General features: G+C 41.9%; 1 protein-coding gene across 33 annotated transcripts in view; it reads left to right on the plus strand.

The window, feature by feature from the left end:
- MACF1 (microtubule actin crosslinking factor 1) overlaps window positions 1-20,226 on the plus strand; it is a 410,941-nt gene that overhangs the window by 306,597 nt on the left and 84,118 nt on the right. For all 33 annotated transcript variants that reach the window (XM_032247548.1, XM_032247549.1, XM_032247560.1 and 30 more), the window contains 2 exons: window positions 2,282-2,777; window positions 4,335-5,806. In XM_032247548.1, the coding sequence (XP_032103439.1) occupies window positions 2,282-2,777; window positions 4,335-5,806 (1,968 nt within the window). The remainder of the gene's footprint in view (window positions 1-2,281; window positions 2,778-4,334; window positions 5,807-20,226) is intronic.

Consider the following 20,226-nt stretch of genomic DNA (forward strand, 5'->3'; position numbering starts at 1 on the left):
GAAGGAAGGAGAAAGAAAGAGAAAAGAGAAGAAAGAAAGAGAGAGAGAGAGAGGGAGGGAGGAAGGAAGGAAGGAAGAAGGAAGGAAGAAAGAAAGAAAGAAAGAAAGAGTACTTTTTGAAAGAACTGTTTCTTTCAGCTCTTACATCCAGATAAATTTTGAGTCCTATTTAGTCTACTTATAAATTTTTCTAATCTGGTGGTTTTCAAACTTTTTGGTTTCAAACCCCTTTTATACTCTAAAAAATACTGAACATACCCAGGAGCTTGTGTTTATCTATTAACATTTATTATATTAAAATGATGAGGAATTTTTAAAGTATTTAACTTTTTAAAATAGCAATGATAAAACCATCATATTAACCTAAGAAACATATATTTTACTAAAAAATAACATTTTTCAAAACACAAAAGTTTAATAAGTAGCATTTCTTTTTCTTTCTTTCTTTCTTTTTTTTTTTTTTGACGGAGTTTCACTCATATTACCCAGGCTGGAGTGCAATGGCGCGATCTCGGCTCACCGCAACCTCCGCCTCCTGGGTTCAGGCAATTCTCCTGCCTCAGCCTCCTGAGTAGCTGGGATTACAGGCACGCACCACCATGCCCAGCTAATTTTTGTATTTTTAGTAGAGGCGGGGTTTCACCATGTTGACCAGGATGGTCTCGATCTCTTGACCTCGTGATCCACCCGCCTCGGCCTCCCAAAGTGCTGGGATTATAGGCTTGAGCCACCGCGCCCGGCCTAATAAGTAGCATTTCTTAATATCTTTGCAAATCTTAATTTTTGGCTTAATAGGCTATTCTCATATCTGCTTCTGCATATCTGTTGCAATATCAAACACCATGTAGCCTCTGGAAAACATCATTGAACATTTGTGACAGAACAGAAATTTTTAAAGGCAAATAACATCTTAGTATTATTATGAAAATGGTTTTGATCTCTGTACCTCCACTCATCCTAGGCCCTCCCCTGAAGTGCTCTTCACCAGCCTTAATCTCTGCTCTGCTTGGAGAACTACTCGTTCTTTATTGTCACATCTGAGGAGCCTTTCCTGATTTCTGTCCTCTGCCATTTGTCATTGCCAACAGAATTAATCACCCTACTCCATGCTTTCACAGTTCTGTGTTATATGTTCACATCAGTGTTTAATCATTTTTACTTTTGTTATATTTTATTATAGCTCATTGTTTACACATTTGTCATTTCATGAGGCTTTATCTTATGCATTTTTGTGCAGTGCAGATACTGAGTACTTTCTATGAATTATCTCATTTAATCCTTGTAACAACCAAAATAAGTACTTTACTATCCTCATTTTACAGATGAGGAAGCTGGGGTTTGAGAACTTATTAAATCTTGCCTAAGGTCATACAGCTAGGAGGTGACAGAACCAGGATTTGAACACAGGGGAGTCCAACTCCAGATCCTGTAATCTTAACTTTTTTGATGAGGGCAGCAAGGGATAGAAGAGAAATAAAATGGCATAGTCCTTGCTTTAAAGAAGCTCTTTGTCTAATTATGCTATATTATAATATGCAGATTGTATATGCTCTTCAAATTCTAAGAAAGAAACTAAGAAAAACAGACATTGAGATCTGACATGACAAGCCCAGCTAGTAATACAGCTGGCTCTGGGATCCAGTGTTCTAAACTCCCAATTCAGAGGCTTGAGTATTGCTTGGCAAAGCTGATGAATGCCAGCATTAATTTCTCAGCCATATCTGACCTTAGTAACTGACATTGAAACAGAATGGGACAAATAAGGAAAAGAAATAAAATAGGAGCAATCAGTGATCTTTTCAAAATAAGTTTTTATTAAACAATTGTTAAGTGATACTGCCTCAGCTAACCTAATAGCTCGGTCCTTATTTTTTAAAGTAGTTGACACTGTTGGGCACAATCCAACATCAGTTTTTGGTTTGACACTGCTTTTTTGGAGACAGGGTCTCTTTCTGTTGCCCAGGCTAGAGTGTAGTGGTGCTATCTCAGCTCACTACAACCTCAGCCTCCTGGGTTGTAGTTGTGGTTCTTGTGCCTCAGCCTCCTGAATAGCTGGGACTACAGGTGCTCGCCACCATGCCCGGTTAATTTCTGTATTTTTAGTAGAGATGGGGTTTTGTCACATTGGCCAGGTTAGTCAAAATCCTGACCTCAAGTGATCCTCCTGCCTCAGCATCCCAAAGTGCTGGGATTACAGGAACAAGCTACAGCACCTGGCCTGACACTGCTTTTAGATTTGTTTTTTTCCTGTCTAAACATCTTGGTGTCATTTCTGTTTCAGTTTATGCTGAAGGAATTTGAAGCACGCAGGCAACAGCATGAGCAACTGAATGAGGCAGCTCAGGGCATCCAAACAGGCCCTGGAGATGTCTCTCTCTCCACCAGCCAAGTACAGAAAGAACTCCAGAGCATCAATCAGAAATGGGTTGAGCTGACTGACAAACTCAACTCCCGTTCCAGCCAAATTGACCAAGCTGTTGTTAAGAGCACCCAGTACCAGGAACTGTTGCAAGACTTATCAGAGAAAGTAAAGGCAGTTGGACAACGGCTGAGTGGCCAGTCGGCTATCAGCACCCAACCCGAGGCCATAAAGCAGCAATTGGAGGAGACCAGTGAAATTCGATCTGACTTGGAGCAGTTAGACCAGGAGGTTAAGGAGGCTCAGACATTGTGCGATGAACTCTCAGTGCTCATTGGTGAGCAGTACCTCAAGGATGAACTGAAGAAGCGTTTGGAGACAGTTGCCCTGCCTCTCCAAGGTTTAGAAGATCTTGCAGGTAAGTTGGGATGAAGAACACACTTCTGCCGTAATAGAGGCAAGCAGAAAGAAGGAGTGGGTTAGGAAGTAGTCCTGAGAATCTAGGATTTCCTTACATTGTTTTTGGACTGCTTTTGGTGCAACTTAGAATGATGTTAAACCAGTTCCTTCTCCTAGCTCCAAAGAGAACTGCTGTGGTTATTACACAATGAACACTCACAAAATGTGAAGGTTAACATAGCATAGTCCTAGAGATAAAAGCTCTAATATAATTTCAACCAGCAAGTAGAGATTCATTCCCATAGATGTACTAATAAGTGGAGTTCCACATATACTCTCATTGATACCCACATATTTTTTGTTTTTATATTATGCACACCACACACACAGGGTCTGTCACTGTCACCCAGGCTGGAGTGCAGTAGTTCAGTCATGGCTCACTGCAGCCTCAATCTCCTGGGCCCAAGTGATCCTCCCACCTCAGCCTCCCAAGTAGCTAGGACTATAGGTATGTGCCACCATGGCCGGCTGATTTTTTTTTTTTTTTTTTTTTTTGAGATGGAGTCCCATTCTGTCACCCAGGCTGGAGTGCAGTGGCACGATCTTGGCTCACTGCAACCTCCGCCTCCCAGGTTCAAGTGATCCTCCTGCCTCAGCCTCTCAAGTAGCTGGGACTACAAGCATGTGCCACTGTGTCTGGCTAATTTTTGTATTTATAGTAGAGACGGGGTTTCACCGTGTTGGCCAAGCTGGTCTCGAACTTTTGACCTCCTGATTGGCTGCCTCGGCCTCCCAAAGTGCTATGCTTATAGGCATGAGCCACAGCACCCCGTGATTATTTTTATTTTTAGTAGAGATGAGGTTTTGCTTTCTTGCCAAAGCTATTCTTAAACTCCTGGGCTCAATTGATCCTCCCACCGCAGCCTCCCCAAGTGCTAGGGTTACAGGCATGAGCCACCTTGCCCGGCCTCTTCTGGACTTTTTTTTTTTTGAGATGGAGTCTCATTCTGTCACCAGGCTGGAATGCACTGGCACGATCTCAGCTTACTTCAACCTCCACTTCCTAGTTTCAAGCGATTCTCCTGCCTCAACCTCCCGAGTAGCTGGGACTACAGGCATGTGCCACCATGCCCAGCTAATTTTTGTATTTTTAGTAGAGATGTTGGCCAGCATGATCTCAATCTCTTGACCTCGTGATCAGCCCACCTCAGCCCCCCAAAGTGCTGGGATTACAGGCATGAGCCACTGCATCCAGCCTCTTCTGGCCTTCTTATAACTTTTTAGAAGAAAAAGTGTATGATTAATTTATTATTTATTTTCCCTGGAAATGTTTATGACTTTTACATTTACTAGCTAGAAGTCAAAGTTTACTTCTGTTGCTTAGATCATCTTAAAAGTTGATAAGAGGATTAAACAAGATAGTGTATATGAAGGATCCTAATTATGTGCCTCCTTTGGTAGGCCCTCAAGTAACATTACTTTCCTTCCCCTAAGATTAGACCATATACGCTCAGCAAACATTTTAAATGCCAGGGTTCAGACTTGATTCATTTCAATTTTATTTTTCCCATTTCAGCCGATCGCATGAACAGACTCCAGGCAGCTCTTGCCAGCACCCAGCAGTTCCAACAAATGTTTGATGAGCTGAGGACCTGGTTGGATGATAAACAAAGCCAGCAAACAAAAAACTGCCCAATTTCTGCAAAATTGGAGCGGCTACAGTCTCAGCTACAGGAGAATGAAGAGTTTCAGAAAAGCCTTAATCAACACAGTGGCTCCTATGAGGTGATTGTGGCTGAGGGGGAATCTCTACTTCTTTCTGTGCCTCCTGGAGAAGAGAAGAGGACTCTACAAAACCAGTTGGTTGAGCTCAAAAACCACTGGGAAGAGCTTAGTAAAAAAACTGCAGACAGACAATCCAGGCTCAAGGATTGTATGCAGAAAGCTCAGAAATATCAGTGGCATGTGGAAGACCTTGTGCCATGGATAGAAGATTGTAAAGCTAAGATGTCTGAGTTGCGAGTCACTCTGGATCCAGTGCAGCTAGAGTCCAGTCTCCTGAGATCAAAGGCTATGCTGAGTGAGGTGGAGAAGCGCCGCTCCCTGCTGGAAATATTGAATAGTGCTGCTGACATTCTGATCAATTCTTCAGAAGCAGATGAGGATGGAATCCGGGATGAGAAGGCTGGGATCAACCAGAACATGGATGCTATTACAGAAGAGCTGCAGGCCAAAACAGGGTCACTCGAAGAAATGACTCAGAGGCTCAAGGAGTTCCAGGAAAGCTTTAAGAATATTGAAAAGAAGGTTGAAGGAGCCAAACACCAACTTGAAATCTTTGATGCTCTGGGCTCTCAAGCCTGTAGCAACAAGAACCTGGAGAAGCTAAGAGCTCAACAGGAAGTGCTGCAGGCTCTAGAGTCTCAGGTAGATTATCTGAGGAACTTTACTCAAGGGCTGGTAGAAGATGCCCCAGATGGATCTGATGCTTCCCAACTTCTCCATCAAGCTGAGGTTGCCCAGCAAGAGTTCCTCGAAGTTAAGCAAAGAGTGAACAGCGGTTGTGTGATGATGGAAAACAAGCTGGAGGGGATTGGCCAGTTTCACTGCCGGGTCCGAGAGATGTTTTCTCATTTGGCAGACCTGGATGATGAGCTAGATGGCATGGGTGCTATCGGCAGAGACACTGATAGCCTCCAGTCCCAAATCGAGGATGTGCGGGTATTCCTTAACAAAATTCAGGTCCTCAAATTAGACATAGAGGCCTCTGAAGTGGAATGTCGACATATGCTAGAAGAAGAGGGGACTCTGGACTTGTTAGGTCTCAAAAGGGAGCTAGAAGCCCTGAACAAACAGTGTGGCAAACTGACAGAGAGGGGGAAAGCTCGTCAGGAACAGCTGGAACTGACACTAGGCCGTGTAGAGGACTTCTACAGGAAATTGAAAGGACTCAATGATGCGACCACAGCAGCAGAGGAGGCAGAGGCCCTCCAGTGGGTAGTGGGGACCGAAGTGGAAATCATCAACCAACAGTTAGCAGATTTTAAAGTAAGTCTTAACGTCTTAACCTTGTTTTCTTTTTCTTTTTCTTTTACGTGTATTTCTTTGCTTGAAATTTGGAAGCCAATTGAGTATACATTTTAACTTCTGTCTCTAGTTTTATTATTGTCACTTCCATCATCATGAAAGCACACTGTCTGAAGACCAAATAGTCTCTTGGACTTCTGAGCAAACTGGTTTGAACATTTTTCTTTTTCTTTTTCTTTTTTTTTTTTGGTGAGACAGGGTCTTACTCTGTCTCCCAGTCTGGAGTGCAGTGGTGGTGTGATCTTAGCTCACTGCAGACTCGACCTCATAGGCTCAAGTGATCCTCCCACCTCAGCCTCCCAAGTAGCTGGGACCACAGGTGCCATCATGCCTGGCTAATATGTTGTAGAGATGAGGTTTTGCCATGTCACCCAGGCTGGTCTCAAACTTCTGAGCTCCCGAAATCTGCCCATCCTAGCCTCCTAAAGTGTTGGGATTATAGGCATGAGCCATCACGTCCAGCTAAGGCATTTTTCTATTGTAGTTGATTTTAGTCCTTATAACCAATTAAGGATATAATCTTAAACAAGTCTTATCTCTTACTCTAAGAATGTTTTCTTAGGATTTCTTGAGATTTCAAATTACCAGATTTTATAATAGTAGTGAATATATCTTCAGGCCCCTGTTTTTCTTTTCTTTTCTTTTCTTTTTTTTAAGATAGAGTCTCTGTTGCCTGGGTTGGAGTGCAGTGGGGCAATCTGGGCTCACTGAAACCTCAGCCTCCAGGGTTCAAATGATCCTCCTGCCTCAGCCTCCCAATAGCCAGAGTTACAAGCACATACCACCACACTTGGCTAATTTTTGTATTTTTAGTAGAGATGGGATTTCACCATGTTGACCAGGCTGGTCTTGAACTCCTGACCTCAAGTGATCTACCCGCCTTGGCCTCCCAAAGTGCTGGGATTACAGGCATGAGTCACTGCACCCAGCCCCCTGTTTTTCAAATTGAGGTATGAAAAGCTGTAAGTTAAACATAGTCTCATCTTCCTGAAGTGTTTATTTTACACAGATTTTAGGGGAAGTTATTGATGTATATTTTTGATATATTATGGAATAAAACATAAAATTCTCATTAATTGTTAAGGTAAAACATGACACTTCAAATAAATCTCCCATTTATATAGTAAGCAGCTTAACAATACATCCCAGACTTCTCAAGAGTATAAGTTCTTTGCCTATAGGAGAGTTGAGAAGTACTGCCTTAATTACAAAAATACTTTAATTCTTTGCCTGAGCCAAAATTTCCAGTCCTGAGATTGTGTGAGTATAAATTAAAATAACAGGAGATGATTACATCATCCAAAAGTGTGGATTTACTAGGTTAGAAGTACGTCTGTTAGATCTTGGCTGTCACTATATAAACCTTTTGCCCCTAGAGTTTTCTTTGTTGTAAATACCTAAAAGTTCCTCACTCTGCCACTGTACATGGAATAGATTTGGAAAGGATACTTCCAACACTTTGTTTCTATCACCAGAGTTAATTATTCTACTTACACATTAACACTCCTGCCTTTAAAGTAAAATTGTTATGTCAGAGCCCCTGCCTGTCAGTGTTAATTTCTCTTAAAAACATGAATGGAGAGGTAGTGTTGACACCAGCTCAGAGCCACGTGGTCCTAGAGAGGTCACAGTTTTGTGGGCAGGATCCAAGTGCAAAAATGTGGCTGTTTCAGAAGGGCCTCTCTAGAAGCTTGGGGGATATTCAGCACTAAAGTGGGATATTGGCTGAAGGCCTTCTTACCTTGGAGATAGTACAATTTTGAGCAAGAGGAATCATCGTACTTGGGTTTCTTGAGGCACCCAGGTAAGGAAAGGGTAGGTAGAGAAAACTTATACCCATGAAGCAGTGCATTGCTCATAGAAACTCTCTTTCTAGGCCGGGCGCGGTGGCTCACGCCTGTAATCCCAGCACTTTGGGAGGCCGAGGCGGGTGGATCACGAGGTCAACAGATCGAGACCATCCTGGTCAACACAGTGAAACCCCGTCTCTACTAAAAATACAAAAAATTAGCTGGGCATGGTGGCGCATGCCTATAATCCCAGCTACTCAGGAGGCTGAGGCAGGAGAATTGCCTGAACCCAGGAGGCGGAGGTTGCGGTGAGCCGAGATCGCGCCATTGCACTCCAGCCTGGGTAACAAGAGCGAAACTCCGTCTCAAATCCGTCTCAAAAAAAAAAAAGAAACTCTCTTTCTAGTGGCAGTGTGGTCTTCCCTGTTTTAGCTTTCACATTTTTCTTTCCTCTTTTGTTGCAACTGTCTGAAAAGCAGAGACTTTGTTCTACAGGTATGCTTCAGTTATCAAGTTTACTTGGATCCAGGCTATTTAGAATTAACCATCTATCCAAATAAATGAAGTTTTAAGAAAACTGAAACTTATCCCTTTAGGCTCCAAAATAATTTTATCTAACTAGGTTCTGGTTTATATAGGAATTGTTTTAAACTCAATTTGCCTAATTTTCTAAATACTGGATTGTGCATAAGTTTTTTTAAAATGGGTGCAGGTTAACATTATTTAAATGATTGTGCTATTCTATACTATGGTGATATTCTCAATGATATAAGAGACATTTGGGGCTGCTTTGTATTAAGTATTCCCAAATTACTGTGCTCTTTGATTTCTGTATTGAAGTTATTGTTCAGGGCCTCTATAGTATTGTACTGGTTGGATTGGTTGTGCATGTATGTGTGGAGATGAGGTAATTTTGGGATTTCCCCCCACCTCCATGATATCAGGTATTATTTCTTACTGCTATCACTTTTCACTGCTGTCATTGGGTCTGTGTAGTCTATTCTTCCCTTCTAATCTTCATTGAGCTAGAAAATGAGATAAATAGGCCTGTTAAAATTGCGTTAGCTATGAGCTAAAATATAGAAAAGAGTCTACATGCAGGCATAAATAGTGTGTGGATTTGAGGACAAGCCATCTTTTTCTTTTCATTTAATCCTTGGTTTCATAGAGACATTTTGACTTTTGATGTTGCTGGAAGATTTCAAAAAATTACTGGGCATTACTTTATTTTATTTGTATCCTAGTATGTTGCCTATTAGTGCTCAGAGTTCAGTAGCACTTAGTTGCCTGTCATAGCCAACTTGTTTCAGTGATTTCTAAAAATAAGCCTTCCACCTTAAATACTCTGGATGTGAAGGCTGGGACTGGACACTGATTGGCTGGGCACCTGCAGAGCGTGTTCATCTGCAGTGGACTGTTGTTGATAAGACAAGCCAGGAAGAAAAATGAGAAGGGTGAAGCGTGGTGGAATGTCCCATGTGTGGTCCATCATCAAGTCAACAGGTAGTTACCATAAAATGATCAGTATCCCTCCTCAAGTTGGGGATGCAAATCAAAAGGCCTATTCCACCTGTCTACCTTATAGGGAATTCAAGGGCTTTGGAAAGAGTTTTTGCCTTCTCCCAGCAAAAGTCTTTGGTCAGGAGGGGAGGAGCATATTGTTGGCTGAACTCATGCTGAGCTCATCGGAAGTGAAAACAATGAGGAGAAAAATCCTGTGTGTCAGTTCCATAGTCCCCCGGAGGCTGCATAAAGGGAAGGTCTTTTTGGACCCATTCTGAGGACTGAGTCATTTTCATGATTTGAGTGTTGAGTTCCTGGGTTAATGTGTTATAGTCCAGCCACAGATTAATCTTTCCTTACACCAGCAGCAGACCAGATTTATAAAGTATGACCCTGTTTTCAGATTCAAATTATTTTAATAAGGAAAAGACAAAGATGAAGATAAATATTTTTAAAAACAGCATTAGCTGTAAGTTTTCAGCTCTTTTTTTAATGGAATCATACTGTTAGCACAGAATCTGCATAAGAGACGAGGATATGAATCTGGGAGACGGAAACTCTGCTGTAACCTAGCTAACTCCATGGGAGATAGTCAGAATAGACAGATGAGTTAGGTCTGTGAAGGACCTCCAGTCTTACAGGGGGCTGTACAATAGTGCTGATAGATCCATGGATCTGCAGTCTGTGGGGAAAATTATTTCCTCCTTAAATGAATGTGGAAAACTAAAATACATTATTCCTAGGAAAGGCTTTCCCTCAGTTGCTTCTGAATAATTAGTAGGTCCTCACTGGCTGACCAGATTCTGTCACATGGGAGTGGAAGAGAATTCTTTTCCACTCAAGCCAGGCAGAGACCTCAGGCTTCCTGAGTTAGGATCTTTACCAGGTTCAGCTCTCTGCTGGAAATAGAAAGGAAGAAGCCATTCTGGAAATAACTAATGAGAGAATTGAGCTTGTTTTCAGAAAGCTGAAAAGACAAGACTTTGGCTAATCTCTTCAGGAAATTCCATTTTCCTGAATAAGAAAGTCTCTGATTATTGAGGAAAAGGAATTGTATGTGTCTAATAGGAGGCTAACAAGAAAAGAAGGACCTTTTTTTTTTTTTTTTTAATTTTTTTTTTTTTTGAGACGGAGTTTCGCTCTTGTTACCCAGGCTGGAGTGCAATGGCGCGATCTCGGCTCACCGCAACCTCCGCCTCCTGGGTTCAGGCAATTCTCCTGCCTCAGCCTCCTGAGTAGCTGGGATTACAGGCACACACCACCATGCCCAGCTTATTTTTTGTATTTTTAGTAGAGACGGGGTTTCACCATGTTGACCAGGATGGTCTCGATCTGTTGACCTTGTGATCCACCCGCCTCGGCCTCCCACAGTGCTGGGATTACAGGCTTGAGCCACCGCGCCCGGCATTCATTCTGAATCTTAAACCAGCCCCTCCTTTGCCCCCTGTTCCCCCCAAGAACCATGTGACTTCTCACTCAGAAAGTATTTGATGGTTTGAGCATCACACTAGTAAGCATTATCAAGAAACCTGGATGCACCTTCATTGACTTGTTTTTCATATGTATTTATATTGCTGTGTATTCGGGTTGTTCTTCAGACTTGGCATTCTACCTCAATGATAAGAATGAACAATGGGTCCAAGCACAGTGGCTCATGCCTATAATCATAGCACTTTAGGAGGCCGATGTGGGCAGATCACTTGAACCCAGGAGTTCGAGACCAGCTTGGGCAACAAAGGGAGACCCTTCTACAAAAAATAAATAAATTAGCCAGGCATGGTGGCACATGCTTGTGGTCCCAGTTTACACGGAGGCTGAGGCAGGAGGATCACTTGATCCCAGGACGTCAAGGGGTGGACGTCCAGTGGGGGTGACAGTGAGATCCTGGAGAGAGAGAGAGAGAGAAAGGAGAGGGTGGACGGGGAGTGGGGGGGGGGAGGGGGGTGGGGTCGGAATGGACTCACAGACCTCTTCAGGATCTGTAAGTTTCTTATTGTGGTTTACTTCACCAAGTGGTGCATATATATAAAGCACCCAAACCATTTGGTCTTTTCCTTTCTTGTCTTTGAGGTTGGGCTGTTGGGTGGTAATAGGTACAGCAGCAGGCTTCCTTAGGATTATTTTCATTCTTAAGTCAGGTTGTGCAGAGCCCAGGATCAGGGTCTTAATATATTTGAAGCTTCTACCTGGGAGACCTAGGTATCCTACTATAAAAACAGGATAAGAAAGTCCTGTAAACTCCTTCATTTTATTTTTTCATTTTTTATTTTTTTTATTTTTATTTTTGCCTCATAGCAAGCTTAGGCATCCTCCTGTGCACAGTGAAAAACCCTAGAAGAGGCCAGGCACGGTGGCTCACACCTGTAATCCCAGCACTTTGGGAGGCTGAGATGGGCTGATCACCTGAGGTCAGGAGTTAGAGACCAGCCTGGTCAACATGGTAAAACCCTGTTTCTACTAAAAGTATAAAAATTAGCCGGGCATGGTGGCACATGCCTATAGTCCTAGCTACTCAGGGAGGCTGAGATAGGAGAATGGCTTGAACCCAGGAGGCAGAGGTTGCAGTGAGCCAAGATCGGACCATTTCACTCCAGCCTGGGTGGGTGACAGAACAAGGCTCTGTTTAAAAAAAAAAAAAAAAAGACAGGGCCCAGCATCGAGTTGAAAGATTGCCAATTTGCACAGACATATTTACTCATTCCTTTCAAATGGTTACAAGGACAGTATCAGCTCATCTACATTTTTGGCAGTTAGTACACCTGCCTGAGGGTGAGTCACTAGAGGATAGAGCAAATGAGGCTAGCATTATCTGCCTGCCCTTGGAGAGACAGGAAATCACACTTTGTATGACCTGCCTGTCACCTGGAGGTTTAGGTTTCCTTAGCCTTAGGAAGATAAGATGAGTGGGTATCCTCTATCCCTGCCAACCCCTGCCTTGTGCTGACCCTTCCTTGGCCTGTCTTGCCTTTTTCCTTTCTTCCTTAAACAAAGCTACTCCAAATAGGAACTAGGGTCCAAGGAAAAAAAGACAATATCCTAAAATAGGATTTCTCAATTTCAGCACTATTGACATTTTTTGGAGGGAAAGTGGGGAGGGAAGGGGCAGCCATTCATGTCACCACCTCTGCCCACCACTATCAGCATTTTGGACTGGATAATTCTTTGTTGTGGGAAGCTGTCCTGTGCATTGTAGGCCACTTAGCAGCATTTCTGACCTAATAACTTCCCAGTTGTGCAACTAAAAATGTCTCCCTGGAAGGCAGAATTACCCTCTGTTGAGAACTATAGCTCTGAAAGAAATTGCCACCTATATATGGGAAACCTAGAATTCAGGTGGAATAGGTTACTAGTTAAATATTTACATAACAAGCATCCTTCTGATAATCTGATTATGACTGTGTGTAGTGGCAACAACTACTTCTAAGTCAGCTTTCCTTTAAGCCAGCCCTTGGATTCTTTTATTTTTGCTGGCTTTAATCTGTGTCTGGCTTAACACCTCCTGGTCACTTTCCCTTGCTGGAATTTGTGTACAGTTGTTGATGCAGGTGTTTGGTTGGTGATGCATTGCCAAAGAGAAGAGGAACTTCCTTTGTGGACATACTTCAGGGAGCTTCCTTGTTCTGTGCCTTTAAGTGGAGACTACAGTCTCTCAGTTGTTCTCCACAGCCAACCAAGAGTTTGGCTGCTGATATTTATAACCCTTATGTGACCACCCCTACTTCCCCGCCCCACAAAGAATACGAATGCTTTGTAATAATCCTCTCCACCTCCACCATAGCAACTGGATGGGGAGAAGGTGAAGGAACCTTTAAGTCCTTTAAGTTTGCTTCATGTTGAACCTTTTCCAGCTCCTTTTTAAAGTATTGCCAGTTAGTATTTTAACTATCAGTGTCATAAGCAAAATCCCTGCAGCCATTGTGTCATCTTAAAGGAGTCTCATGCCCCAATGAAGGTAGTAAAATTGAATGAAAGGTAGTAAAATCATCAAGAAAGGATTGATAGATTTCACAAAAATCTGTCTGGAAATTTGATAGCAAGGTGAGATTTTAAAGCAACAAACAAATATATCTGCAACCAAAGAAAAGGACTGAGCAGTTGGATTTGAGTTTACTAAAATTTTTCACATACAGTATCAGCATGTACTGTATGTGAAATACATCAACATTCACAACTAAGATTCATCATTTGTATAAGAAGGAAGAAATATGTTTCCAGAAAAACTAGAATGTACCCTGTGCAGAATTTGTATGTATTGATTGTTGAGTATTTGATTAGTAAACATGGTTGAGATAAGCACAGACTTGCAGAACAGTACTGATCTTCACTGTGCAGAGAAATGAATGGTAAATGGTCTCAAACTTAGCCTGGTCCTGGAGCTTCAGAAAAATATCCTGGGCACTTTTAAGCTCGCTAATAAGCTGTGAGCTTCTAGGAAGTATGATGAGTTTCTTTGAAGGGCCGTTTATTGTTAGAGTTGCTGGTTTACCAGGAATAAAATGAATCCCACAGGGAGTCGTGTCAGGTCACAGCACCAAACTATCACTATACCAAAGGGCTGTCTCCTGCTGCATGGATTCTTCCCAAGTCTCAGCTGTCCCAGTTGGAAAAACCCAACTATGGGTAGAATGTGCTCCCTCCCCACCTTCCTTAATACTTTGCCACCACTAAGTGCTTTTCAACTATGAGTCTGTTATTGGCTGCGGAAGATTAATGGGATACACTTACTCTCTAGGACATCATAAACTATTTTTCTACCACCAGTCCTGTCATTTGAAATATGGATCTTTGCTACACGTGGTAATGGTTCATGGATCCTTTTATGGGGGGTAGAAGGAAGTGGTTCTGTATTTCTCTTAACCCATCCCTACTGAGCAAGTTGCTTTGTGCTAGTCCTTGTGGTGGGTACTGGAGTCTCAGACAGTCTCTAGTTAACGGTGTATGGATATGCCTTGACTTACAGTGGAATTATGTCCAGATAAACCCATCATAACTCAAAAATACTGTAAGTCAAAAATGCATTTAATGTACCTACTGACCATCATAGCTCAGCTTAGCATACCTTAAACATACTCAGACATTTACATTAGCCTACAGTTGGACAAAATCAACTAACACAAAGCCTTTTTTATCATAAAGTGCTGACTAGCTCATGTAATTTCTTGAATATTGTACTGAAATTGAAAAACTAAATTGTATGGGTACTTGAAGTATGGTTTCTACTGCATGCATATCACTTTCACCATCATAAAGTTGGAAAATCTTAAGTTGAACCATTGTTAAATCAGACACCATCTATAGAAAGGGAAATAGATAAAGAGAATTACCGTGGAAGTGATGTAGTGATAAACACAGTACAAAAGATCTGAGTCTAAATGATCTCTGAAAAAAACTCTCTGTAAGTCAGACATTTAAAATCCCATTTTACCGATAAGAAAACTTAGACTTGAAGAGGTTAAAATAACTTGTTCGAGCCACATAGCAAGTAAATATGAGAGTTGGGATTGGGAAGGCCTTTTTGGCGCCAAAGTTTATGCTACACCATTCTTTGTCAACCAGGCTCAGCTTTGCCAGAGAAACCTCCCCCCACCTTGAGACGGGGTTTCACTCCCATCATCGAGGCTGAAGTGCAGTGACACAATCATGGCTCATGACAGCCTCAACCTCCCAGGCTCAAGTGTTCCTCCCATCTAAGCCTCACAAGTAGCTGGAATTACAGGTGCATGCCACCATGCCTGGCCAATTTTTGTATTTTCTGTAGAGACAGGGTTTCACTTTGTTGCCCAGGCTGGTCTTGAACTCTTCAAATCAAATGATCTGCCAGCCTCAGCCTCTCAGAGTGCTGGTATTTACAGGCATGAGACACCGTGCCTGGCCCAGAGACATTTTTTATTGTTATGACTGGGAAAGCTGCCTGGCCCAGAGACATTTTTTATTGTTATGACTGGGAAAGCTGCTACTGGTATCTGGAGAGTGCTGCTAAACAACGTACAATACACAGGATGGCCCCTTACAATGAAAGAATTATTCAACTTACTTCTAGAAAGCTAGGGAATTTGATTTTTGCCATCTTTGGATTCCATGACAATTAAGAGTTAGCTGATGAAATAGTTCTCCCTGGGGATGCTTCTGTGGTTTTCCTCCCTTTTAAGAAAATTAGTTAAGAAACAGTGTTGCTTCCGGGAGTAACTTACACACATAGATTCAGGATCTTGGGGAACTAATCTGAGTCAGTGGCTGAAGAATTTTCTCCATGCCTGACCAGTCCCCACCCCACACTGCCACAAGGCTCCTGCTGTGGAAATCAATCAGCTGTGTATCTCAAGCTGCTTCCTGTAGGGTGTGTTATGGAATGGCATCAGCCCTTGCACCAGCTGGGAGTACTGATCTCAGTGTGATGTTATCAGACTCTTGAGCCTTACTGTTTGGAACAAAGGACCCTCTGTTAAGAATGCAGAGAGCTAGTGTGATTGGCTAGTCAGCATATACGTACATGGTTCCCATGGGAAAAAAAAAAAACACATAAATTATGCTATAGCCCTAAAAATTGGGCCTCCAAAATGGATTTCCTGACCTTCTGTCTGTATTCACAGTTCTTCCTGTCCTTATCCTTCCACCAAAGCAATGCAAGGGCCATCTGATCTGATAAACGGTGGTATCCTTCAGAACTAGTCTGTTTCTGTGTCTCTGGTCTTGGAAACTGCATATTTGATCCCCATTATCTTTCCAGTGTTATTTCCTATATAGGCCATCCACTCCACCCAGTTACCCTAGACACTCCTTATATATTTTACATATTTGATTTCTGAAGACATAGCTCAAGTCCACCTCTTTATAAAGCCTTTTTTTCATTCTTTTTTTGGAGACAGATTCCCACTCTGTCACCCAGGCTGGAGTACAGTGGCGTGATCTCGGCTCACTGCAACTTCCGACTCCCAGGTTCAAGCTATTCTCTTGCCTCAGCCTCCCAAGTAGCTGGGATTACTATAGGTGTGTACCCCTATGCTCGGCTAATTTTTTAATATTTTTAATAGAGACGGGGTTTTGCCATGTTGATCTCAAACTCCTGACCTCGGGCTGGTCTCAAACTCCCGACCTAAGGTGATCTACCTGCCTTGACCTCCCAAAGTGCTGGGATTACAGGCATGAGTCATCACGCCTGACCTTATAAAGCCTTTTGGTCTCCCCAGCTCACTACTTGTGATCTCTTAATCATTTACAATGTGATTAATCACTTACAATACATAACTCATTTGGCTTTTATCACACACTACCTAATTTTGACATTTTCTGATTATATGCTTTTGTCCCCTCGCTTCAGTTAATTCATTTTTGTGTCCCTTAATGTAGTTAACATTGGTATATACATAGTTGGAGATGAGTGAATATTCAACTGACTGGATGAACATCATTTCTCATAAGCCATGTGAGCTCTAGGATTCAAAATGCTGTCTACTCTACAAAACTTGAGGCATATCCTTGTGTGTCCTGAAAAAATTCTAATTTTAGCCTGATTTCCTCAATCTCCATCTTCCCTCTGGGCTTCCTTCCCTCTCTACTATTTAGTATATGTTAAGGGAACACATCTCTTTTCAGTATAAGAAAGCAAAACAAAGAAAGAAATATGCTACTTCTTATGCACAGAGTCATTGCTGTTTACCGAATTAATTGACAGTTAACAAGTCTGCATACTTCAATTTGTTGTGGTGAAAAAAACTGAATACAAATTCTAGTCAGAACTATCCTGGTTTGAGTCTTGGCTCTATTATTTTTACTAGCTGAGTGACCTTGAGGGAAATTACTTAACCTCTCTGAATCCTATTTACTTTAACTATAAAATACAAACATTGGTAAGTCATACCTTTAGGATTTTTATGAAAATTTAGTGAAGTGATATATGTAAAAGCATTAGGCTTATATTTGGTGCTCAGCTCAATAGATGATGATGTGCTTTTTTTTTTGAGACGGAGTTTTACTCTGGTTGCCCAGGCTGGAGTGCAATGGCATGGTCTCGGCTTACTGAAACCTCCACCTCCTGGGTTCAAGTGATTCTCCTGCCTTAGCCTCCTGAGTAGCCAGGATTACAGATGCGTGACACCATACCCGGCTATTTTTGTATTTTTAGTAGAGATGGGGTTTCTCCATGCTGGTCAGGCTGGTCTCGAACTCCTGACCTCAGATGATCCACCTGCCTCAGCCTCCCAAAGTGCTGGGATTACAGGTGTGAGCCACTGCACCCAGCCTGATAATATGCTTTTTTAAAAGAAGCTTATCTAGACATATATAGTAGAATATATAATATATTTTTATATATTATATATTATATATATAATATATATATAATATTATAATATAAAAATTATAATATAATTTTTTTTTCTTCTTTTTGAGACAGGGTCTCACTTTGTCACCCAAGCCTGAAGTGCAGTGGCGTGATCATGTCTCACTGCAGCCTCAACCTCCCAGGCTTAAGCCATTTTCCCACCTCAGCCCCCCAAGTAGCTGGGATTACTGGCGTTCGTCACCACACCCAGCTAATTTTTGTATCTTTTGTAGAGATGGGGTTTCACCATGTTCCCCAGGCTGATCTTGAACTCCTGAGCTGAAGTGATCCGCCCATCTCAGCCTCCCAAAATGCTGGGGTTATAGCCATGAGCCACTGTGCCAAGCCTGTGAAATCTTTTTAATAAGAACCGTTATCCCTCTTTGTGCCTAGGGATGATCATTCTCCAGAAGACATGATTTGAGGCCCAGCACCAGATTAGATTGGTTTTTCTTTTTGGAAAAATGGAAATTATGAGGCTAAAGTAAAACTAGTTTGATGACAATGAAACAACCTTCCTGAGCAGTTTTTGTGGGAACAATAGTGTAGAGCTTATTTCTAGCCCTAGAGTAGCAATAATAGGCAAGTTTAGATCATGACTCTACACAGTTTAAAATATATTCTATGAATTAAAATATATATATATATATATTCTATGTACACATACATATACATACATGTTTATTTGTTCATTAATTTATTCATTTATGCATTTCTATCAGAATCCTACAGTCAGCAAATTTCTGAGACCATTTTGGCCTTGGCTTGTGTGCTCTACAAATTAATATTATTTTCAAATCATTATCCAGAATTAACGAGAAGACATTACCAGCTCTGACTTCCCCAGCCACTCAGTTGCCCATGAGATCAGCTCTAATGATCTCAGGGATTTTGGCCCAATTAGCTTTTATCATAGATCATGTTATCTTCCTCTGTTGCCATACAATGGCAACTACTAAGTCAGCATCTTTAGGAAAGATACTTCTTAATATTAATCTTTAATTCAACCATTGAGGATTGAGGAGGAAAATATCAGCATAGTTTTAGAGGCAAGCAGCTTAAAATACAGATATAATTCATCTCTCTGCCAATATCATACCAGATTGAGATGTTTTACAGAAAGTCTTTAATTCTTTACAGTTTCAGCAAATCTGTGTTTTTAATATTTGGTCATGTGTATATATGAATCAAGGAAAGGAGATAATTCAAAGAAATTATATGTGCCTTACATTTTCTCCATCTTGAATTCATTGTATTCATCAAGCCAACCATCTAATATCTCTGTCATCTTGCAATTCATTCTCAAAGGATAAGCTCTGGTTTTGGTCTAATTCTTTAAACTCATACCTAAGCTATTTGTTTCTTTGTCATCAATGATAAGAATTTTCCTTAATAACAAAATGAAGGAGACGATTTTGAGAAATCTCTTCTTCCTGTATTATTTATTTTGCCTTCTTTTCTGATATGCAAGAGGGGGACTTGGTGCAGTGGCTCATGCTTGTAATCCTAACACTTTGGGAGGCCGAGGTGGGGAGATAACTTGAGGTCAGGAGTTTGAGACCAGCCTGACCAACATGGTAAAACCCCGACTCTACTAAAAATACAAAAATTAGCCAGGCGTGGTGGTAGGCACTTGTAATCCCAGCTACATAGGAGGCTGAGGCAGGAGAATTGCCTGAACCTGGGAGCAGAGGTTACAGTGAGCCGAGATCGTACCCACTGCACTCCAGCCTGGGTGACAGAGCAAGACTGTCTCAAAACAAAAAAAGAGGGGGCCATTCAATCCTGGGACCTCTTTCATCGAAATAAACAAGCAACTTAGTGATGATTGTGCCACTCTGGACCTGGAAAGACTACTCTCAGCCCCAGGGGAAAGCCCACATCATCACTTTCTCAGGAAAACGTCCCCTGAGATTCCAGGCCAGGTTGAAGCCATTACCTATGTTCTCATAGCACTATGTGCTTCTCTTTCAGAGTAACTATGCAATTGAATTAAAATGAATGTCCTTCTGCCTTACTAGAATGTAGGCTTCTGACTATGTCTTGCTCATCACTCACTCCCTTAAGTGCCTAGCATAGTTTAGGGCACATAGTAGATCCCAATAAATATTTGGTGAATGGATGAAAAGAAGAGAATCAAGGATACAACCTTGTAAAATTGGTTGCCTCAAGAGGATAGGAAGAAGAATCCAAGGAAACAAAGAAGGACTGGCTAGAAAGATAGCACCAGGATACCGCAGTGTCATGGAAGCCAAAAGAACACAGTTTCAAGAGGAAGGGAGGATCAATACTTGTTTCTCACCACGGCTTATCCTTAACCACCTCTAATCTTATCTAACACCCGTCAGTGCTGAAACTGCTGTCTTAGATATTGACTTCCTAGTTGCCACGTCTAGTGGCCTTGTCTCCCTCACTGTTCTCCTCTTTCGTTGTGCAGCATTTAATATCAGATTTTCTTTCTTAAAAGTTAATTTACTTTCTGGACATTATGTTCTTCCATTGTCTTCTCTGGCTGCTCTTTTGCTTTCCTTTTTGGTTTGTCTTCCTATCTTCTAAATATGTGGTTCCTGAAACTCTGTCATCTATCCTTTTCTCTTCTCTCTGGATTCAGCCTCTGAGATGGCAGCTCCTCACTGTTCTACAGGGAAAGGCTTCCAAATCTCTCTCTCTCCCCCGCCCCGCCCCCTCTCTTTTGAGACAGTCTTGGTCTATCTCCCAGGCTGGAGTACAGTGGTGTGATCGTGGCTCACTATAACCTCCACCTCCTG

The sequence above is a fragment of the Sapajus apella genome, unplaced genomic scaffold (assembly GCF_009761245.1).
Source record: "Sapajus apella isolate SASKATOON/1434 unplaced genomic scaffold, GSC_monkey_1.0 scaffold62, whole genome shotgun sequence".
Classification (NCBI taxonomy): domain Eukaryota; kingdom Metazoa; phylum Chordata; class Mammalia; order Primates; family Cebidae; genus Sapajus; species Sapajus apella.